The sequence below is a fragment of the Macrotis lagotis genome, chromosome 7 (genome assembly GCF_037893015.1).
Source record: "Macrotis lagotis isolate mMagLag1 chromosome 7, bilby.v1.9.chrom.fasta, whole genome shotgun sequence".
Lineage (NCBI taxonomy): Eukaryota > Metazoa > Chordata > Mammalia > Peramelemorphia > Peramelidae > Macrotis > Macrotis lagotis.
The window spans coordinates 89,619,199-89,643,677 of NC_133664.1; the positions used below are offsets into that span (position 1 = coordinate 89,619,199).

General features: G+C 34.3%; 1 protein-coding gene across 1 annotated transcript in view; it reads left to right on the forward strand.

The window, feature by feature from the left end:
* PAXIP1 (PAX interacting protein 1) overlaps positions 1 to 24,479 on the forward strand; it is an 82,752-nt gene that overhangs the window by 30,621 nt on the left and 27,652 nt on the right. Inside the window, exons 6-10 of the mRNA XM_074193294.1 lie at positions 1,866 to 2,510; positions 19,037 to 19,901; positions 20,403 to 20,497; positions 22,079 to 22,174; positions 23,314 to 23,451. Coding sequence (XP_074049395.1) covers positions 1,866 to 2,510; positions 19,037 to 19,901; positions 20,403 to 20,497; positions 22,079 to 22,174; positions 23,314 to 23,451 — 1,839 coding nt within the window. The remainder of the gene's footprint in view (positions 1 to 1,865; positions 2,511 to 19,036; positions 19,902 to 20,402; positions 20,498 to 22,078; positions 22,175 to 23,313; positions 23,452 to 24,479) is intronic.

Consider the following 24,479-nt stretch of genomic DNA (forward strand, 5'->3'; position numbering starts at 1 on the left):
TTCCCAGATCCCTCAAACATCTTTAAGCAGGTTCAGCCTACTCAATATTTTTCCCTTTGCAAACTTTGCATTCAAATTATACTGGCATATTAGTCATTTTTCAGTCTTAACCTTTCTTTTCCCTACTCAGCATTTGTGTAGTTTCCTCTGTTCCTCCTAAATCTTTTTTCTGTCTGTTGAAATCTTTCTCTTTTCTTTTCAGTTCATGATATGTCATAACTGTCAAGCCTTGCCAGATTCTCTCAGATGAAAGTGTTTCTTCTCAAATTATCATAGTCCTTCTTTTTCTTTATTACTTTATTTCATATTTATTTGTTTATAGATCTGATTCTTCTATTGGCTTATTGACTTCATGGAGGCAAGGATTATGTCACATCATCCGTCCTAGGTCTTAATTTAATATTTTGTCCCGGTGTGACATTGATATTTGAAAGCATACTCTGAAGGTTTCACCAAACTGAAAAAGTTTTTACTATGATTGAGGATGCACTGATTTGTCTTTTTTTCAAGAAATTCAACCTCAATAGTTCGTCATTCGTCACTAGAAGGTTCCTAATACTTAAAAAGAATCTACTTTAGTTAAAGGTTATTAAAAGACATAATACATAAGGGGAGTGTTTACAATTACAAAATTACTAATTCTTCAAATAGCTCACTGCTTAGCATATGTGTTTTATATATTGTATGTGTCTAATAAATGTGAAGTTGAATTAAATGATTGAGGTTTTTTAAAGATTGTGCAGCTATGGGAGGGTGATGGTGCCATAAACAGAACTAGGAAAATAATGTTAGAATTTTAGAAGAGAATGAATACAGTTTTAAATATGTTAAGTTTGATTTGCTGACTTGCAATGGTAGTGACCAGCAGATAGCTTGAAATATAGTTCAAAGCTAGAGATTCTGACTGGATCTGTAGATTTAGGGTTATACTAAAGAGTATAATTGAAGCTACTGGAGTGGATAAGACAGCCAAAGGGCATATATGGAGCTACAGAGAGAGAGAGAGAGAGAGAGAGAGAAAACAGTAAAGAACCAAGGATAGAGTTTAAGTGGAAGAGTTATGTACTAACTTGACCATAATTGATTTTAAATTTTCTTTGGCTTCTCTTGAGAAGCAAGTATCATAGCCTAGTGCCCTGCCTCTGACACATAGTCTGTCTAATTCCAGCGAAGTTACTTAGCCTGTGAACATTTGAGTCAACTTTCTATGATTATAAGTTATGGGAAAATGTTCCTGTTTGCTTTGGGAGATGGCGTTTCCTTCTGCAAGTTCTATTGTTTGTATTAGTGAAATCATAAGTTTGGTTCCTTTCTAGCTCTATTCCTTATTTTTCATTACCATTAAATAACTCTCTTTCTAGCTCTTGTTCCCTAATTCTGTTACATTCTAATATTAAAAGGGATGTCATTATTATATATTTAATATTTCTAAATCAGGTCTTTTATTAAAATCCTAAATGTAAAAACAGCATTCCTTAGATAGAAAGTATCTCTTGTTTTTTTTAATGTAGAATTTATTTTACTAAAATTTATTTTGCATTGAACATATTTTCATGAATATATAAAAATAATGAATCTTCTGGTAATTTAAAATGTAATTTTTTTGTTTTGAGTTCAATATGCCATGACTAAATGGAACTTGAGATTCTTTCTACAGGTAAGCTTAATATAATCATCTCCAAACTATTTATCACTATAAGTTTTAGTTATATAGATCTACAGTGGTTCTTCTATATTGTGGCATGAAGGTTGTAATCCATTTTTATTTATACAGGCTTCCAGGAAATTATTTGATTACCAAGTTATAGTGAAAGGAGAGAAACTGAATTGTAGGGCTTTTAATTTATTTTTTATTTTCTCCTCAGGAAAAATATGAATGTGCTCTTAAGCGAGAAAGCATTAAAATTGTGACACCAGACTGGGTCCTGGATTCAATAGCTGATAAAACTAAAAAAGAGGAAGTCTTTTATCATCCTCGTCTAATTATTTATGAAGAAGAAGAGGAGGAAGAAGAGGAGGAGGAGGAGGATGAAGTTGAAAATGAAGAGCAGGATTCTCAAAATGAAGGCAGCACAGATGAAAAGTTGTCAAGTCCTGCAAGTTCTCAGGAAGGATCGACATTAGGTGACCAACCATTTTCACCTAAATCAAACACTGAAAAATCTAAAGGGGAATTGATGTTTGATGATTCCTCAGACTCCTCACCTGAAAAACAAGAGAGAAATTTGAATTGGACCCCAGCTGAAGTCCCAGCAATAGCTGCAGCAAAGCGTAGACTGCCTCAGGGAAAGGAGTCTGGTTTAATTAATTTATGTGCCAATGTCCCACCAGTTCCAAGCAACATTTTGCCTCCAGATGTCCGAAGTAATTTAATGGCTTCAGGACAAGGTCTCCAAAACTCTGAAAGACCAGAAATGATGGCTACTTGGAGTCCAGCTGTACGGACATTGAGAAATATTACTAATAGTGCTGATATTCAGCAGATTAACCGACCATCAAATGTAGCACATGTAAGTCGCACTTTAAAAAATTCCAAAATAATGGACTTTCCAATTAGAGATTTTATATGCATTAGTTATATTTCTAATAATATTGCATATGGTCATATTATTTTCGAGATTAATTCTCATGATATTTCTTTAGATCAGTAAAGCATTGAAAAGTTGGTTTTATTGTTTTAGGGAGTAGAAGCTGTGGTCTAAGGAGTATAACAATAGTTAAGAGTTTTCAAATGAATTGTCCAATACAGTAAACTAAATATAAGAAAACTATGTATCTTGAACACTGTACCTTCTTATTAACATGCCTGTATATTTCTAAACCTAAAGATGAAAAGTACAGATACTAAGTCATTAACATTATACTTAAACTGATAAAAGAGTTTAAAAAATCATTAAGTACATAATTATGGTTCTATAATAATTGTGTGCCACTATGATATAGACATGAAATCTGAATTAATTTTTGTATAAAACAAACAATTCTGGGTACGCAAAACAAGTGAGATGGTTAATGAGCTTCTGGAATGGGAAAGAGTAATTACAAAGAACATGGCTTCATCAAGAAAAAGTTATACCAGATTAACTTTAATTTTTTTTTAACAGGATTGCTAACCTAGTAAATATGGGCAGTGCTATCCATGTATACAGTTGATCTAGTTTTTAGCGAAGTTTTTCATGTAGTACTCATACTGTTCTTGTGTAAAATTGTACAATGATATAATCACATGGATTCAGAAGAGATTAAATGACTGAACTCGGTAATGAATAACTCACTTTAAATGTCCTGGATCCCTAGTAAGTAACCCAGTAACCCTGTGCTATTTAACATTTTTGTCTATGACTAAGGACCTAGAGGACATACTTCTCACCTGTGCAGATACCTGGGAGTGATTGCTGAACCATAAACTGAATGGTAGGTCAGGGTCCAAAAGGGTCTAGAAAGTCTAGAGCATTGACTTGAATGTAATAAGATGAAATCCAAAGGGATAAATGGAAAATCTTGTGCTTAGGTAAAAATAAACATAAGGCAGAGTATGGGTAGACAAATTGTGTGTGGGGGGGAGGCTGATAGATTTGGTGAACTACAAACTCAATATAAATCAGTGATGATTTGTTTTTTAGGGTCTTCTCTTACAAGAATAAGCAGGTAATCCTGTATCAGACCTCATTTGGATTTTTGTGTGCTGTTCTGGGTGCCACAGTTTAAGGACATAATCTGGAAAGGATTCAGAGGAGGGCAGCTAGGATGATAAGATCCTTGAGTCTGTGACAGCAGGATTAGTTGAAGGAACTAGTCATATATACTCTGGAAAAGACTTGAGACATGACTATGTTATTTAAAGGAATATTATTAGGAAGAGGGACTAAACATGTTCTATTTAGACTCAAGGAACAGGATATGGAGGAGTGAATAGATAGAAGTTTTAAAAAGGCAGCGTTTGACATTTCTTCAGAAAAAAATCATAACAATTGAAACCGTTTAAAAGTGGAATAGGTTGCTTTGTGAGGTGCCCAATCTTTAGAGATTTTCAGGCAGAGAGCAGATAATCACCTGTTAAGTATATTTTAGTAGTTCCTTTCACATGTGAATGAGTTGAACTAGATGGTCACTGAAGTCCCTTCCCAACTTTGAAATTTTGTGATTCTGAGTAAAAAGTGGAGATGAATAATATCTTGACCTTAATTTTAAAGATTAAAACCATAGATTTAGAATTGGTACTAAATGACAAAATTGGCAAAAAAAAAATTTGTTATGCATCATGTTAAGTTTGCTTTAATAGAATTCTGAATCATTAAATAATGAATGTAAAATAAAATTGCTGAATGTAGATATTTAACAGCATTTACTCATTATCCTAGTCATATTGGGAGTAGAGTTTGGACAATGGAAAAAGGGACTGAGAAGAAAATAGAGGTACTTAATACAGCATTACTCCTGTATTTTAGAAGTGAATGGATTAATGCCTATGCATTTAGTGCCACTCTCTTACTGTACCTCTGTTTTTTTTGTGGGGTGTCACATGACTAGGTAGAGTCAGGTACTCTCAGGAAAGCCCTTCTGATTTCTTTTTAAGGTTTTTGCAAGGCAGTGGGGTTAAGTGGCTCGCCCAAGGTCACATAGCTAGGTAATTATGAAATATCTGAGGCCGCATTTGAACTCAGGTACTCCTGACTCCAGGACTGGTGCTCTATCCACTGCACCACCTAGCCACCCCACCTTCTGGTTTTAAAAGTAGCAATAGAGGGTTTGAGCTTGAAGTTTGAGTAGATTGTAACATTTTTATCATAAATGTTTTTTTATCTTGAAAATTGAGAAACATTACAAATCAGGAGTAGATTTATCATTTTTGTTGATTGTCTAGACTTAAGAAGTGTTGAAGAAACTTAATCATGAAGATAAAACTTTAAATTGTGTTGTGCATACCTTTTCCCCAGAGAGCTGTGTGTGTTAGACATTTACTGATATACCCCTGAAAGGACAGCACTAGGAATAGATACAGCAGTAACCTTGTTGTCCAAAGTACCTGGGTTTGAGTCTTACTTCTGACATATAACTGTGACCTGGACATGTCATTTAACCTTTTAGTGACTTAGTCTTAGTCCAAATTAGTAAAGAGGGTATCTTCCCTGGGAGTTCCTTATACCACTGTCATGGTTCTGAACCAAATACTTTATAAACTGGTTTCATATATCGAAAAATCTTTAATCCCAAATCCATATAGAGTAGGTGTTCAACCCCTCAACCCATGGTTTTGCATGCCATTCGTTTCTCATTAGTAATATGGGTTACATTGTAGTCATAAATAAATGTTGAATTCTATATGCAGCTCTTAACAAGTTTTGTGGCGATATGGCTCAGAAGAGCTTAAAGGCTGGACACATCAAGGAGAGAGAGAGAAATAGAATGAGAATGTTATTGGGCCTATGGCAAGAACTTAATTAAGGAGATCGAGAGACTAGTTTTTCATTGACAAATAAAATTATTACTTACAAATATCTTAGAGAGTACAGATTTGCAGAATATTTTAGGAATGTCAGTTTTTTTCCCCCCCAAAGCATTTTACATGCAATTTTTTGCATAGGGCTGGTACTACAATTTTTTAGTGGGCAGTAATAATCTACTACACTGTTGCTGTAGTCTCTTTTCTTGCTTTTCTTCCTATAGATGGTAAGATGGCCATAGCTCTGAAATAGTTGCGTTTTCTTGGCAGCACTCTATCCTGAACAAAGACCATTTCACTGTCTAACAAGAACTGCTTGATATAGAGAATTTCAGCAGAAAAAGCCACTAAAGTAAAAAAATTGCATGCATTTTTTTTTTTATGTGACTATGCTTGAGGATAGAGTTAAGGATCTGACAATTGGTTTTATTTAATTAATTAGAAATTATTTCATCTTCTATGGGCATCACTTGGCATTTTAAAACAAAATTCTTAAGATTAATATGCAATTGAGTTCTCAAAAGATGGACTTCAGAAGATAATGCCAGATTACGGACCCTCAGTTTGATCCAGACATATATTATGTTTATTTTGTGTTCAAAGAACAGTTAGTGGACTGAAGGAGAAAGTCTCCATAAAGATAGAATCTAATAAAGGCATGAGAAATATTATAATAAAGTCTTACCAGATTTTTAAGAAGAGAGACATCATTTCTATCTGAAACTTTATTATAGGTTTCATAGATCGTATGGGGTGCTAAAGGTTTAGTAAGGTTTTGATCATTAGAGATTTAAGAAGTTAAAGGGTATTCTGGGGAATAAAGATTATGGAGATGAGTTTAGTAGGAAAGGAAAGAAAATTCAGTTTTGTAGATTGTTTAAGCAAAGGACAATGAATTGATCAAATTAGAAAAAATAGCTTGCTTGATTTTGGAGAACCTTGAATTTTAAGGAATTTCTAATTTGCTTTGGTGGGAAATGATAAACCATTCAATATTTTTGAGCAGTGGAATAATGTGACTGGACTTGAGACTCGTTAATTCATATTGTTCTAATAGTGGAAAGGAGGATAAAATTGGAATTTAATGAAGCATTGGAAGTAGAGAAAATGATTAGGAGATCTAGCTTATATTGTTAACTCTGAGAAGCAAAGGGAACTGATGGCAAATGTTACCATAGAGGTTTAGTCTATTGGGCTTGGCATTACAAGGGCATTCAGGGAGAGTGTAGTCAAAAGTGACTAAGACTAAGAAAGTTTAACTCGAGGAAAATGGTACTGCCATTTACGAACAGGGGAGACAAAATGATAAAACTGAAGATTGTATAATTATAATGATCAAGCTTGCTCCTCCCAAATAGTTAAACAATCATCTCCCTTCTTTTATTACAGAAGTGAGTGTATGATATTTCATATGCTGTCAGAGAGTGTCAATATATTGATTGGGTGTTTTTGTTGTACTATTTTTAATTTCTCTTTTTTAAATCATTGTTAAAAGGAAAGACTGTCTGAATAGTAGAGGGCAGGCAGGCATATATCCAGAAGACAATGTTACATTGAAAATAAAATATTAATAATTTTAAAAAAGAATTAGGGAAGTTATGAGGGAGAATCAGGTTTTTGAGGTAAGGATTTTTTTCTTACTGCTTTTGGGGTCACAAGAAGAGACACAGTAGAGAGTTAACATATATCTGAAACTTAGTAAAAAGATCAGGGGCAGCATTACAGATTTCAGAATTTTCTCTAAATGACTGAGATGGTCATGTATGTAGAGATGATAGCTGAGAACAAAAATCCTAAAAAACCCATATGTAAAAAGAGCAGATCAAATTGTCATGAAAAATACAGGAGAGCCTAAGACATGGGGGGAATGCAGTTCAAAGAAATAAAAGACTATATAAAGAGTATCAAGAAGAAGGAGGTTGCCAAAGTAGCCCATTCTGTGAAAGGTCCAGGAATGTTAATATTGAGAAAGGACTTTTAATTTAGTTATTATATGGTTATTGACAACAATTGAAAGAACCATATCATGTGTCATGGAATGAAAGCTAGATTGCAGGAAGTTGATAGGGGAGTAAGGCTACAGAACTAGTAAAAGTAATCTTTATTTGTGAGACATTTAAAATATGAGAAGAGATGATATGGTATCTTTAGAGGCATTGGATTATTACAAGAAAGGCCTTTCAGAGCAGGCAAGACCCCCAAGCATAGGTAGAAGAAGAGCCAATGGCAAGGTAGGTATTTATTTTTTGCTTTATTTTTAATTTTTAAAAAATGCTGTTAATTTTCTTTCCATTATCAAGCATTTATTTTTCCCCCTTCTCACTTTTCTTGACCTTGAAAAAAAAATCTTTAACACTAAGAGGTAGGTATTAAAGATGCAAGGAAAGGGTATACTGGTAAAGTAAGTTAAAAAAGGAGTCGGGGGCTTTGGAATCAATATCAAGTTATTATACCCCATCTATATAGCTATATAGAATTCACTATCACATAGAACTTAATGACATAAATGAAATGGTTTATATTGGGATTAAGGTGAAAAATAAGCACAAACGTGTGGAAGGAAATACAGAGAAATTTGGAGGTTTGAAGGAACGAATGTAGGAACTAATGTCTCTGGTCTCAGTAACGTGCAATGTGAAGTTGTGGAGAGGAAGAAAATGGGGAGTATAATTATAGAGAATGGAAACTACTTTTGAAATTGAGAGTGGAAAAGGTTTGAAACAATTGCTATAAGAAATGTAGTAGGGATTCAGAAGATTGAGAAAAGGAATTGACGAGAGAAGGGCCTGCTGAACTCTTAAATGATCATGCCAGGTTAGATGTTTTATTTTTAGTTGAGGTCTCCACATGTTAGAAAGTATATTGATAAATTAAGAGAACAGAATGTTGAAAGACCTTGAGAATCTTGCCATATGAAGATCAGTTGAAGCCACTAGAAATATTTATCTTTGAAAAGAAAATTCAGGGAGAAGAGACACTGACTATTTGAGAACAATCATTGTAAGTTGCAGAGAGGTAAAACTTAGCCTGATATAAGGGCAGAAAGTTCTTAATTACTGTTACACAAAAGTGGATCAGGCATTTTGGAAGATAATGAGCTCTTCCTTATTAAAGACGGGATAGTCTATGGTACTGGTTGAGATGGAGACTTTACTAAGGAGGATGCATCTGTTAAGATCCCCAGGCGGTGAAAAGGGCTATGGATTTAGGTAAGATAAGGCAAAAATCTCCAAGTCATAGCTTGATGATGAGTTTAAGAAAATAGGAATGAGTAGAGCCAGATGAGTTCCAATGGTCTAGCTTCAGTAGGATGAAGAAAGTGAAGTTGGAGGGGCAGGAAAACAGTAAAATTTCACCATTGGGTATTTTTTGATTAACAAAGAAGTCCTCAGTATTGATGGATGACTAACAGCAGTTGTTGGTTTTATAAGCTCCTTTAGCTTTTGTGAAGTGTTTTAAATACACTTTGTCATTTGATCCTCAAAGCTTCTCTTCAAGGTAGATGAAACTTTTACAGATGATTGAGGATCAGAGAAGTTGTATGACTTGCCTGGAAACATTGTACAATGAAAGGAAGACTGACTGAATTTAGAACCTTGGTTCTTGTACTTTTGTGTCTTTGGCAAATTGATTGACTTCACCTGGCCTTCATTTTCTCATCTACAAAATGAGAATTGGTATAGGCTAGGTAGAATTTGAAACTTTGTCTCTTGAGTACAAATTAGGTCACTTAATTTTGTCTTTCTACCTAATATTGAAGCAAATGCAGTAGAGATTTAAAGTCATTGTAGTTGAAGGCATTTGAAAACTGAATTCGCTGGTAGACTACCTTTGTAAATCCAGTAAGTGCAACATTGGACTCTTGAGAGTTGACTAAAGATCACTAAGGTCATATCCTAGTTGTTAGTAGGAATTGTTTTACTCAGCTAAAGGAAGATTTTCCTTAGCAAAATAAGACTAAAGATAAATGTTTTTATAGAATTAAAATTTCATTTTTTATTTTATTAAAGATAATATGGTCTTCATGAGTCTGGTAGACAGAATACAGTACTAACTCTGAATGTTGGTCTTATCTCTTGAGAAGTCTTGAGGTGTCTCTCAAATGTTGGTCACATCTTATTTTATATATGGCTCTGAGTTTTGGACTGGCTTTGAGTATGTCAGATAGAGTTACCAATGTTACTTCTAAGTCCTATTCAACATTAAAAGGCAGTAATGAGGTACTGGAACATAGCCAGTATGCTAACATTAAAATGCAACTTTTACGGTAATACATCTCTTCTGCCTAAAAATAATTTCAAAGTAAACTTGGTAACTGTAGACAAAAAAGCACAATAAAGATGGACTTCACTAAATGTGTCTTAGCATTTTAATGTTGGGAAACATCAGTAGACATAGTAGGATCAGTCCTTGCAAGGAATCTGCAACTAAAATGTTGCTATTTGGAACTTCAAAGCAAAGTAACCTGTGCTTCATTCATTATGGTATGAAGTCTTCCTGGGTTCTTGAAGATAGCCAACACAGCTTAGGCTCTGAGATGTTCTAACCTAGGAAAGGCTTCAAATGTGAATCCAGCAATGAACTATATGTCCTTTTTCAGGAGACCAGCTTAGTTAAATTCAGATAAGATATCCTCAGAGAGGATTATTGGAGAGTTGGGTGTAGGGAATTGAAATTTTTGGTGATGACAATTTCCAAAGACTGTTGTGACCTGCTTTAGTGGAAGGAATATTCTCACCAACACAATAATATCTCCATGAAGTGTTAAACAGCTAATATTTGCCCATAATTTTTTCTACCACTGAGGAATGCAAGAAAACTTTTAAGATAAGAATCTGCCTTAGAATAGCTTAATATATAGTCAAGTAATTGATGTAGATAAAATTAAAATAGAGTATCTTAAGTACTTTAGCTTAAAACTATTTTAAGATTTTGAGACATCCTGTATATACAAAGACTAAGTATTAATAATTGAAAGAAATGATTTATCATAAATGTAATTGTTGGAAGAAGGTAAAGATCAGTGCCATGGGTGTAATCTGACAGAACTGAGGGGAAAATTGCGGTTTGAATGAAGGATATGTACATCATGGCATATGGATGAAACAAGAGTAAGTATTGAATGTCTGGATAAGGCTTGAGTGGATGAGAGGGCCAAATCACAGAACACCTTTCAAGTTATGCCCAGGAATTTGGATTTAATGTAGGATCTGTTATCTAATGTAGTATCTATTATATGTTATTTAATGGGGAAGGAAAATGTTGGAAAAATTTACCTGGCAGCAGTAATGAAGATTGAAATGGAAGATGAAATTAGAAACATAGAGACCAGATAGGTGACTGTTGGTGATTTAAAGAGGATTTAGATTGAGATTGTGACAGTAGAAATAGAGAGAAAAAGTTAACTCAGAGATTTCAGGAGAAAAAATATTTTATGATAGATCAGATTTAGTGTTTCCTTTCTGCTTGAAATCCTTTGCTAAATTTAATCCCCATACCTGTGTTCTCAATCCTATCTTGTCCCACCTTCTAGAGGACTATGATTCTGCAATCAGTTACTGCTATTCTTTTAAGTTTCTCTAATGTTTCTATTTCTACTGGTTCTTTCTGATGTGTCTACAAACATACTTATGTTCTGTAATCCTAACAAGTTTCTTTTTTTCTACTCCAAAAGAGAAGTTCAGTCTCATTCCTCTTTATCACCACTCTTCAGTAGAGTTGTCCATATGGGATGCTTTTAGTTCCTTACTGTCTATACACTTTCTCCTTTATCCTTTGTAATCTCTTTCTCTAATGAAATAATTTTTTTTCCCAGGTACTAATCTAATTGTCAAATTGGTTTTTAAAAAATTCAATCTTTGTTATCCTTGACTTCTCACCAGTATTTGATGTTGATGACTGTCTGTTGTGAATATTTATTCTCTTTTCCCTTGTTTATATATCTTTAAATATTTCTAGTTTCTCATTCTTTTCCCACCTTCTTTGTTTTTGCAAGGCAATGGAGTTAATTGACTTGCCCAAAATCACACAGCTAAGTAAGTCTTAAGTGTTTGAGCTTGGATTTGAACTGAGGTCCTCCCGTCTCCAGGGCTGGTGCTCTATCCACTGAGCCACCTGGCTTCCCCCTTTTCCCAGTTTCTTAAAGTAGTAGATTCCTAATGTTTTCCTGTATTTCCACTCATAAAATACCTTACTAAATTTAAAGTATTGTTGTTCAATTGTTTGTTATGTCTCACTCCCATCTGGGCTCCTTCATGGCAATACTGGAGAGGTTTGCCATTTCCTTCTCATTTTCCAGATGATGAAACAGATACAGAGAGGACTTGCCCAGGGTCAAACAACAACTTAGTGTCTGAGGCCAAATTGTAATTCAGATCTTCCTGACTCTAGACCTGGCACTCTTATCTACAGAACCACCTAGCAAGCTGCCAGCTCTTTAGGATTAGGGGAGAAGTTCATTATTTTACATATAAGAATTCTAAGGCAACTTTTCCTGGAGGTGCACATTCAATAGTAGCAGCAGCAATATTTGAACCAGATCTTTCTGTTTCCAGGTAGTTCAGTATTCTGTCTACTACACCAAATTGCCTTTCACTATTTGACTCTATTTTTCTCTTTACTTTTTTTTTCTTTGATAAACATTCACTTCCACACTTTAAGCATTACCTTCTAATCAAATGACTCCCAAGGAAATTTTTTTAGACCTGACTTTCAGGTTTGAATTTCTGAGTGCCAGAGTTTTGTCTGTATTTTACAAAAAAAAAAAAAGTATCAACTTGTACTACATCCAAAATTGAATTCGTTGTCTTTTTTAAAATATTATTGTTCCTAGATTTCATTTTATCAAACCTGTATTAAACAAAAGCCCATTGATGCAGACTATATAATTATTCATTCAAGACTCTACACAAAATGAATGAATGAATACTTGTTACTTTATGGGGCAACTATTTCTACTATAAGTCAGCTTTAATTTTTAGAAAAGTTTCTGTCATATAAGAGGAAAAAATCTACCTCTCTTAAACCTTAATCCACTACTCCTAGTTCTTTCCTTTGATGCCAGTCCAAACATGTCTAATCTCTATCATGGCTTTTCAAATACTTGATGAACTATCATAACTTCTCTAAGTCATGTCATCTCTGGACTTAAAATTTCTAGTTCAGTTAGGGGGGTGGGTGGGTGTGTATGAGAGAGAGAGAGAGAGAGAGAACGAACCCCAGTCTTAGCTTTCTAGTCTCCTTTCCCTGGATGTGTTCCAGTTTGTCATTTTTTAAAATAAAGTAATAATTAGTATTGTGGATGTGGTATGTCTAGGAAGATACCATGTAATACAGCAAATCTTTTTATTAACTATCTCTGTTGTATATTTAGTACCATGAATTGGAAAAGATAAAACCTTTAAACAAAACACACCAACATTACTGATACTTAATGTTATATGGTAAGTTTGATGTGGAGTTAAAAAACAAAAGTGTTATGAGATCTGAGGCTGAAAATTCTTACTAAAGCTCAGAGTGAAGGAAGGACAAGACTTCGTGAGCATTTGAATTAAGTTTCAAAAAACAGGTAGAAATTCAAAAAGCATGGAGAAGGAGGGAAGAAGATTTCAGGAAAAGCCTGGATAAAAGCGTAATAGTATGATGGTTCAGGGGTAAAAAAGTTGTTTTGTTTGTTTGGAGCATAGTTTATGAGGAATAATATATGGTTGAAAATATAGGTTGATGCTGCTGGTTTTTAGAAGATCTTTTAATTCTTGAATGTCAGAGGAATTTTAACTGGAGACAAATAAAAAGCATTTATTAAGCCTTAGGGACTTTATATGTTAGGCTTTGGGAATATAAAGACAAAAGTTTACATTTTGGGGGGGGGAGACCACATGTGAATAAAATAAATACAAAAGAAAATTGTAAAATATATACAAAATAATATATACAAATGTGTTTGTATAGATAAATTTATAAAAGTATATAAGACATGCACAACAGATACAAGCTAGGTTTTTTTTTTGTCAGGAGGACACAAATAGATGGAATCACAAAAGCTTGATGTAAAACATGGAGCCTAGAGGTTTTTGAAGGAAGCATATTATGAGAATTAGAGGGGTAGTAATAATATATTCAAGACATGTAGGGCAGCCCATTGCAAAGGTGTGAATGTAGGATATCATGGGAGACAAACATCAAAAAAGGCCAGTTTAGCTGATTAGAATGTGGGAAAAGTATAAGATAGAACTAGCCTGGAAAGACAGGTTGATGCCAGGTTATAGAGCACTTTAAAAAGCCAAACAGAAGAGGATTATATTGGATTCTAAAGTCAAAAGGGCATAATCGGTGTTTGAATTTGGAAATGTCACAGTCAGATTTGCCTCTTAAAGGAAAATTGCTTTGATAATCATGGAGGGGAGAGGGACTCAGGAATCTAGGCTATTTCAACTGGTTAGAAATAATGAAAGGCTGAATTAGTAGCCACGTGTGTGGAGAGAAGGGGCTAGATAGAAGAAAATGTTCTGAAAGTAGAAATTAGAAGATTTGGCAATTGATTAGCTGTTAGTTGTAAGAGGAAGGGATGAGTCTTAGGTAACATCATGATTGTAAAGCTGGGTAATAGGAAGAATGGTGTTATTGTCGACTGAAATAGGGAAGAAAGGGGGTGAGGGTTTTGAAGAAAAGATTTTGAATTTTGGATATGATGAGTTTGAAAACTTTGGGACAAGTTCAAAATGTGAAAACAGGGTTTAGGATAGAACAAGTGGGTACACTTAAAAGTTAGGAGAAATGAAAAATGAGCCTGAAAAGGAGATGGGGAACAGTCAAAGAAATAGAATAGAATCAGGAAGAACAGTTCCATGAAAACCCAGAGGCTGTTAACTATGTGTTACTAGGCACTGTGTGCTACTTTCATTAAGATTGTTTTTTCCTAGATTGTAAAACCCCATGAGAGATTATTTTCACCAGTTTTATTTGAGTTACAAGATCAAAAGCCAGTTTAATTATGAAAGAAGAGAGAGATAGGACTAGTTTGAGGGAAATGTAGGGAGGATGAACACTGGATTTAATGCTGTCAGAGGTCCCTCTTTGAATCATATCTTTTCTACTTAAGACCTGGTTGACCCTTAAGCAAGGCTTCTTGGCCTTGGTTTCTTCATTTGTAAAATAAGAGTGGTTGAACTAATGGAGGTAGTAACTCATGATCCTATGAAACTACTGTGCAGGAGATAATGAAGGTGGCATTTGTCATTCAGATAGATGGTAATGTGGAATTGTACAAATTTTGTCATTTCTTTGCTTTTATCCTTAACCTGCACTGATAATTCCTTTTAGTAATGATTTTTCCTCCCCTTAGACTTCACTTAACCCTTGACTTTATTTTCTGGTGGGTATGATGTCTAACGTATTAAAAATATATTTTACTAGATTGTGAACCCTTTAAGGATTACCTTAAACTTTATTTTCCTAGTACCTTCTTCATAGAGTAGATATCTAATGCATAGGGTTGAAGGAAAGGGGAAAAAAATCAGATGTAGAGAATGGAATCAAAATAATTTTATGGTTTTGGGCTGTGAGAGATGAGAACAGTAGTGGTTCATGGTTTTAAATAGAATTGTTGGATAGGAGAGCACATTATGGAGGAAAACATTAGGTATATTCAGCTCTTTAGCTTTAAAAGCTTCACATAACCTAGCTCCAGTCTCATTGGGTGTTACTCCTTGTCCCAAATCCTGCCTTCTAATAAACTGGTCTTCTTGTCATGATTCAACTATCGCAACTGATGTCTCCCTGTCAGACCTGAAATGTACTTCCACTTCTCTTCTTTAAAAGTCTTCTATCCTCTAACTACTCATGTACTTATTTCCATCCAGTCTACCTTGTATTTATTAACTTTGTCTTTATTAATTTGTGTAACAGGCACTACTTGATTGATATGTCTGCTGTACATGTTTCAACTGTACTCAATGTCTTATTTCATTAGAATGTAACCTTAATTGTGAGAAGGGATTGTTGTATTTTTTAACTTGTAGCCAAAATGCCTAGTTCGTTTCCCAGAACAGACTGGCATATAAGGCGCATTTATTGATTAATAATCTCCCATTTTACAGATGAGGAAACTGAGACTGTGAAAGGTTAAGTGATTTGCCCAGGGTCACACACTAGTTAATGTTTTGAAGTCAGATCAAAAATCAGATCTTTCTGCCTCCAAGTATAGGAGTCTGTTTCAGTGTGCTTCCCAGCTACTTTTATATATGACATTGTCAGAAGTATTCTAAAGAGACACTGTTAAAAATTTAAAAAATTCTGTGTAAGAAATGGGAGGTCCTTTTTCAGTGAAAGTCAAACATATTTGGAATTAAAAGGGGAGATTTGTGATATAAAGAATTGATTTAGAAGATGTTATTTGAGAATGGATTATATTTATATGAAAAATCAAAATATGAGAATGGTAGACTCTGGACTAGGCATGGAGTTTACCTATTGATGAGGGTCAGCAATAATGGCTGCAGTCTTTCCTGCAAATTTAGTCAAAGAGACGAGACAGAAAAGGGAGGTGAAAGGAAGAAAATGCTAAGCTTCTATAAAATAGAGCCAGGAATTCTTAATTCTTTAAGGTCATGAATTTGGAAATCTTTATCTCAATATTATATATTATAATATATATTATATATTGAAGTCCCAGCACTTTCAAGATTGACAGAGGGATCCATCACAAAAAAAGATTAAGAAATTCTGCCATTGAGAATACCTACATCATAGAAAGATAAGCAAAAGATATGCTCAATAATTAAGATAAGTTAAAAGTCAAAGAAGAAGTCAATAGCATCCATGGCTTCATGCCGAAATATATATAGATAATTAATGAAGAGAATTAAGGATTCTAAGATAGATATTCAAGTTTATAGGAGATTCAAGTTTTTAATAGGGCAAGTTGAACAGATAGAGAAATTTGGATAAATAAAAACATATGTTCAGAAGCTAGGTATCTTTAGGTGTGATATTTAAGGTCAGTTGATAAGACGAATGCTTACTGTAAAAGAATAGAATGATTCTGTGAGATTATTGTCAGGATCCTTAAAGTTCAGAATGAACTAAGAGGAATGCCAGGGATGGATGGTGGGTTTTTAAAAGCTAGGTCAAGGATAGGCGAATCAGTGCTTGGGCATAGAGAAACAGAACTATTGAGTCCTTGCTTTGCTGTTTTATCTATCAGGAAGAAAGACTTGTGAACTGGAGACAAAAGAACAGCAGGATTATAGGGAACTGAAACTCAAGGTTTCTTAAGGAGATAATAGCAAAGATGAGAGGACCTATTTGGCTTGATAAACTCAAGGCACCGGGCCTAGATGTTTAAAGCCCCACAGTGCTGAAAGAATGACTGAATGTAAATTTCTATGAAGTCATGGAGATTGGGAAAACTAGACCTGTCAATTAGAGACCAGTGACCTTGATTTTAGTGTTTTAGAATTCTACTAGGAATTAAAGGATAGTTCTAGAACATCTAGTAGAAGAGCCAGTGATCACAAAGGACCAGCATGACTTCACCAAGAGCAGGATATACCAAACAACCTCTTTAGTAGATTGGGAAATGTTATAGAGAAGTTTACATTGATTTCAGTAAAATATTTTATTAAATTTTCCCTGATTTTTATTGTAGTAGTTAGAGAGATGTGTTTTAAGGCTAGTTCAATGGCACAATGGTGAGATTACTGGACTAGAAGACAGATTCTGTTCTGCCTGTTGCAACAGCAATGTGATCTGGGGCATCAGTTTTCCTCATCTGTAAAAGAGATATTAATGATAGCACCTACCTCACAGGGTTGTTGTGGGGATTAGATGAGATAATATTTATAAAATGCTATATAAACCTTAAAGGATCATACATATAGTTAATAGCCTCTTGTACAGTTGTTGCATTTGATACAGGTTAAGTGGCCTAACCTAACATTGAAGTCATAAATGGCTGATATCATCTTGACGTAAAATCTTTAGCAAGGAGAAGTTTGAGTTTGTTTAACCTCTCCGGGCCTTAATTTCCTCTTCTATAAAATAATTCGAATGGATAACATGACCTGTATGGTTCCTTTTAGTTCTTTCTAAATCTGTGACTTTATTTCAGTAACTTGGATAGAGATTTAGGTACCGTGTTGATCAGTTTTTGGATGACACAAAACTTGGGGGCATGTTTTCATTGGTGGAATCCAAAAAGTCCTGAAAGGCTTGAAAATTGGGTGGATTCTTAGAAGATGAAAATTAATTAGGAAAAATGTTTTACACCGGGGTTCAAAACATCAACTTCACTAGTACAAATTAAGAAGGATGGCTAGAGAATTTTTCTGCAAAAGATAGGGGTTTTATTATACTACTAATTTAGTATGAAGCAACAATGAAAATTACTGCTCCCAACAGGTAATATGGGAACTATAGTATCTTGAATGAAGGTGGTGGTGATAATCCACCTGCATTCTATCCAGACCAAACCATATCTAATGTTCATATTTAATAATGTTTGAATTTCAGAAGAATGTACATTAAAAATTGTATGTTGAAAATCATGCTTGTCATATTGTGAAATTAAAAAACAATTATATTGTAATGATCTAAAATGTCACTGAATGGTAGCAAAATCTCTTTGCTTTTCATTAGAATGTAAGCTTGAGGGCAGGGGCTGGTTTTCCTTTTTTTATTGTTGTTGGTGTCTCCCCCCCCCCCCGTATGCATAGGACTTGAACACTGGTTTTGGACTACCAACAGACTATAGAGGGTTTTGTTTCTGTTATACTCCAGTTGTGCCTGTGTCATATACTGAAACTTTGGAGAGGAAGAAGTGAGCTGGGGACACAATGAGAAAAATCAGATATAGCTCTTACTTTCTAGAGTTTAAGTAGCTGACTGCAGGGTTGTGCCTCTCTTCAAAGTATGTTCCATATCCTCTCTCCAATCAACTTTTATTTTATTGGACCTTTTTGTGTAAGATTGGTCCAGATTCAAGACAGGGATACAATAAGTATCAAGGAGGATATCTTTGGGCTCTTAGCACTATTATGGTGAACTACTGCTTACTTACCACTTAAGATTCTTTACTCCCTGAGACTTAACTTAGAATTTTGTTTGGGGAGTAGCACCCATCAAAATAGGGGGAGACACTTCATTGAGAGATGACCAAAGGTGTAGTAGTCAGTAGCACGCATGCCACCTGCCTCCCCTAGCCTTCTGGGAAAGAACCTAGACTCAGAGTGTAGATCATGTTCTACATCCAAAATCTTTTCTGTTCAAAACATATCAGTCATGAACTCATTTTCATTAATAATCATTTTCATATCCTTTTTTATGATCCATTAGCTTTAAATTATTTAATGAATCATATAGCTTAAATGTTGATGTCCTCTAGTATTGATGTTTATTAAATAAGTTACTAACATTACAAATTAAAGTTTAAGGATATTGTTTTTTGAAGTTTTTCAAAGTTGTTTTGTTGACCATATTATTGATATCTGAATGTCTTGTAAAATATATTCTGTTTATTTTCTTTGAAGTTATTAATAAAGTGTGGAAATATCTTTATATTAGATAATGACACTTCATTAAATCTTTGTTTTCTAGATCTTACAGTCTCTTTCAGCACCTACAAAAAATTTAGAACAGCAGGTAAATCATAGCCAACAGGGACATACAAATGCCGTATTCTTTAGTCAAGTAAAACTAACTCCAGAGGCACATTTGTTACAACAGCAACATCAGACTCAGCAGCAGCAGCAGCAGCAACAGCAGCACCAGACACAGCAGCAGCAGCAGCAGCAGCAGCAGCAGCAGCAGCAGCAGCATCACCACCCAATTTTACATCTTCAGCCTCAGCAACTGATGCAACTGCAGCAGCAGCAGCAGCAGCAGCAGCAGCCACAGATTTCCCAACAACCTTACCCTCAGCAACAGCCTCATCAGTTTTCACAACCACAGCAGCAAGTCCATCAGCAGCATCAATTTCCACAGCAGCAACTACCATTTCCACAGCAACAGTTACATCCTCCACAGCAGCTTCATCGTCCTCAGCAGCAGCTACAGCAGTTTCAGCAACAGCATGCCCTTCAGCAACAGCTCCACCAGCTGCAGCAGCAGCAGCTGCAGCAGCAACAGTTAGCACAGCTCCAACAGCAGAACCTGCAGCAGCAGCAGCAGCAATTACAGCAGCAGCAGTTGCAGCAGCAGCAGTTGCAGCAGCAGCAGTTACAACGTCTGCACCAACATCAGCAGCAACAGCAACAAATGCAAAATCAAACAGCACAACATTTGAATCAAACATCACAGGCCCTACAGCAGCAGGTTCCACCTCAGCAAACACAGCATCACCAGCAGCAGCAGCAGCAGCAGCAGCAGCAGCAGCAACAGCAACAGCAACAGCAACAGCAACAGCAGCAGTCACAGCAGCAGCAGCATCATCAGCTCTTTGGACATGATCCAGCAGTGGAGAGTTAGTAACCTTTTTTTCCCTACTAAAAGTATTGCTTTTTTAAAAGTATTTAATGATTTGGTTATTTGAGGGTGGAGATTAAGTTATTACCATTATTTAAAATAGAGAAGGTGAATCTTTTAATAATCTACTATCTCTGGAGGGATTGTCTACTTTAGGGTTTAGGGCCTTCACTGTTTAAATTATTAAAACTTTTATGTAACTATATTACATATATATGTAATTTTTTGTAATCCTTCCTAGCAGATGAGCACTAACTTATAATTTATAGTGTATAATAATAAGTTGATTTAACTTTTTAATTCAGATTGCTATCTCAGTAAATCAAAGTGAAAATTTTCCTGAAATTTTCAAGTCTTTTATAAAAATCTCTACTTATCAGCTCCAAAACTAATTAACCTCCTGAATTTCAGCTGTTATTTGGTAAGATATATTTTCCATATCTGTTAATTAAAGGTTTGGGTTTAATATATTTTGTTTTCCTTTGCAATTTTTTTTTAGTTCCAGAAGAATGTTTCTTATTGGGATGTGTATTTGCAATTGCTGATTATCCAGAGCAGATGTCTGATAAACAGCTGTTGGCAACCTGGAAAAGGGTAAGACTTGCCCCAAAGAAATAATGATTATTTCCTTTTTTGAGATTTTTTTTTGTGGATCTGTACTTTCTTTTTCAGAGCACTTTGATATTTACAAATTACTTTTTATTGGTTATCTCATTTGATTCTCCCTGTAAAGTAGTTGGTACTTTTATCTCCATTTTACAGATAAAGGAACTGAGACTGAGAAAGACTTAATGATTGAGCCTCTTAATTTAGTCCAGTACTTTATCCACTATCACCTAGACTAATTCAAGTGTGTTATAATTTCTATGTGTGTTATAATTTCTATGAATAACCTGTAAATGAAGCAATATGACTTAGTGGTTAGAGTTCTTAAACATAGAAGCAAGAAGGATCTGGTTGAACTCCTAATAACAGTTCTGTGGCCATGGGTAGGTCTTGTCTCTTGCCTCAGTTTCCTCATCTATAAAATGTAGGTAATAATACAAATCTTAATAACAATGCTCAAATCATTATTTGTGAAGCACTTTGCACATCTTTAAGGACTTTATTAGTTTGTAAGTTTTATTATTAAAATGTTTATTTTAAAAGGAGAAAAATTTAGGAGTCGGATAAATGAATAAAACTAGGAAGCAAATTAAAATGTTAATAGTTTTTTTAGATTTTTAGAATAGAAATGTAAATGCCATAGAACTATAGTTTGTAAAGTATTATTAATTTTTAAGGTTGGCCTTAATTTCTTTTTGCTGATATTGCAGTTAATGGAAAAATCTGATAATAGTAATCTGTTCACTAATAAAGCGTGGTTTTATTTTTATGTGACTGAGTAGCTGTGATGAGAAACTGTTAACCAAGTAGAACTCAAAAACTTGACAATATTTTCTTTTTTTTTAACTGTGACTATTAAAAATTATACTTAGTCATTTTACTTTTGTAAAAAAAAATTGAGTTGAGACATGTGACTCACTATATACGTGTGTGTGTGTGTGTGTGTGTGTGTGTGTGTGTGTGTGTGTGTCCACACATACATTTCTAAGAATAATGCTTTGAGTATTCCAGCTTGGTAATCGAATTCTGATAGTTTAAGGCTTAATTGGAAAACTTTTTGTTTCAACCTTTGGAAATCTAAAATCTATTTACTTTCCTGTAGGAAATAAAAGTATCCTGAATCTGATTGATTCTTTCTGTGGTGATTATAGATCAAGTAGTGGGTGCCTCAGGGTTTTCATTCTTGATTTCAGTTCCTATTGTACAGTATTGCAGACAATAAAAGTAGAAAATAGCATTGAATTTATATTGAACTTAGGATCTCCTCTGTAAGATAGTTTATTTGTATTTGTCTGCTGAAGTTGTTAGTTATTTTTATGTTTTTCTTGTTTTGTTTTTTCCATCTGAAGTAGTGATAATCCCTTTTATTCCCCTCCTCGCAAATTAAGTCAACTTCATAATTAATTTAGATTTTTGTTGTATTGTAGTTTAGAAACATCCTATAACTTTTCATGTTTTATAAAAAATCATGTGAATATGAAGTGATCTTCTTATAATAAATTTATTGACTGAAGTTTATAATTGGTTTACTAATAAAAGATATAAATTGGGGTTTTCTTGAATGACCAGATAATACAAGCACATGGTGGCTCTGTGGATCCTACCTTTACAAGCAGATGTACACATCTTCTTTGTGAAAGTCAAGTCAGTAGTATGTATGCACAGGTAAGTAATTCAAATAAAAGCTAATAATGGATAATGTCTATTGCCTTAGTTTTGTTGGCACAAAATCCTTGATTTAAGTAAATTTTTATCATTTTTGGGAAAAGACCTTAATTACATTTAGAAGAAAAATACTTCTGTATAATAATGAATTTCTGTAGGTACCTAAAGTTTTTCCTGTGGTGTACTATTGGTGAGGGGATAAGGAAGGAGAAATTCCAGGTAATCTTTTAGGTATGATAGGAATGAATCCCTATTATTTGCTGAAGTATCATGGGATTCTTGAGTGATTGGCTAAATGGTGGGTGGGAATAGGTACTTTTTACTTCTTGTAAAGGATGTACATGGAGAGGTAAGTATGGATCCTTGCTATTTGAGAGACTTAGTTTCATAGAAACAAAAATTTTGGGTCGAAATCTTTACCATTTTACTGGTTATTCTTTGGTGCCTTCTTAGTTTCATTTGTTTACCTAATAAGCCTTCAGCAATGTGGTAGTTGGTTGATGTTCTTTCTTCTTGAAAAAGACTGAAATGTCATCACTATGTTAGAGTCTTACAGTAAGGCCATCTGTGACTGATCAGACTAATAAAAACTCAGAATGATCCATCACAAGTCGGGCACAATTAGTTCATGTGATATACCTATTTAACAAAAGTCCTTACAAATTCTCCTTTCCCAAAAAGCCAAATTCAACCAAAAAAATCTGAATTGGTAGAAATAGTTGAGGGTTTTTTCCTTAGTAAAAATTTCAAGGTTGTTGTTATTGTTGGGCAGGTGCCTCAGGATCTTTATCTCACTAGAGAATAGGGAAATAGTGTAGTGCTAATTTTGTTAAAATAATCACAGTCATTTCATTAAATGAATTTTTTTTAAAAATCTGATCTTTCCTTCACTTAATTGTAGCTTCTTAAAAAAATTTGAAAAGCAAGATCTTATCAAATGAAGTGAAATTTTCCAACTGCACCATTAAATCCAAATGCATTTTAAAAAAGCCAAACTAGTGTTTTAGGTTAGCAAGTCCCATTGCATTTCTTTGGTTATGGCATTCCAAGTAAAGGTGTGATAGTTACACAATATATAGGACAAAATACAGTTAGTGGTTAGTTCTGTAGTAAAAATTCTAAAATTTTATGTTTGATAGGCGGTGAGAGAAAGAAAAAGATGTGTCACTGCACATTGGTTAAATACAGTCTTAAAAAAGAAGAAAATGGTACCACCTCATCGAGCCCTTCATTTTCCAGTGGCATTCCCACCAGGAGGAAAACCATGTTCTCAACATGTAAGAGAAAACTAGCAAGTTAAATGTCTATATGTACATTTAAATAATCTATACCACTATTAAAATCCTATTCCACTTCATTATTCCTATTCTACTTTCTCTTGGGTCAAAGTAATATAGTAAACTATTGGTTAAGTGTGGAGGGAGTAACTTAACATAGTTAAAAATGATAGATGTTTTTTGATCCATTAAAATTGTGTAGCAGAGTTGGCTGTCTTATATCTGCTTTTGATATCTCTTGTATTATTACTGACATATTTTCTTTCAAGCAATAATAGTAACTGACATTTATATAGTATTTAAAGCACTTAACATACGTTTTCGCTTTTGACCCTCACAAACCGTATGAGGTAGATGCTATTATGATCCATTTCTAGTTTAAGTGAGGTTATTGCATGGTGGTTAAAAGACTTGCCTAGGGCCACACAACAGAATTTGAAATCAGACTTTCCCAAGTCTCAAATTTAGTATCCTTTCCACTGTGCCACTTTTTTTTTAATGTTTCTTTGTATCATTTGGGGGGGACAAGGCAATGGAGTTAAGTGACTTGCCTAAGGTCACACAGCTAGGTAATTACATGTCTGAGGTCCTCCTGACTCCAGTCCAGTACTCTATCCCCTGGACCACCTAGCTGTCCCTGTATCATCTTTTTAGTACATAAATTCCATCTAGCCTTGTATGTACTGCGAATGCAGTAAAAATTTGCTTGATTTCTCTGAAAGCTATCACTTCAGGTTTTTAGATTGGTGATGCCAAAATACACCACTTGACTGCTCCAAAGAAGATTTTTTTTTTTTTTTTTTGCTGTTTTGTTCCTTTTAAGGAAACTTCCACTGATTAAATGGCCATTTCTTCATTCTCTTCTTAAAAATGCAAAAAAAATTTTCATTATACTCATTGATTTTTCTTTGAATGCTGCCTACAATACTGACCAATTCAAATCAGAATTCTTAAAACACAATATTAATCCAAACTGATTTGTAAATATGTTGTCACCCCATTAGAATGGGGAAGCTTTTTGAGGGCAG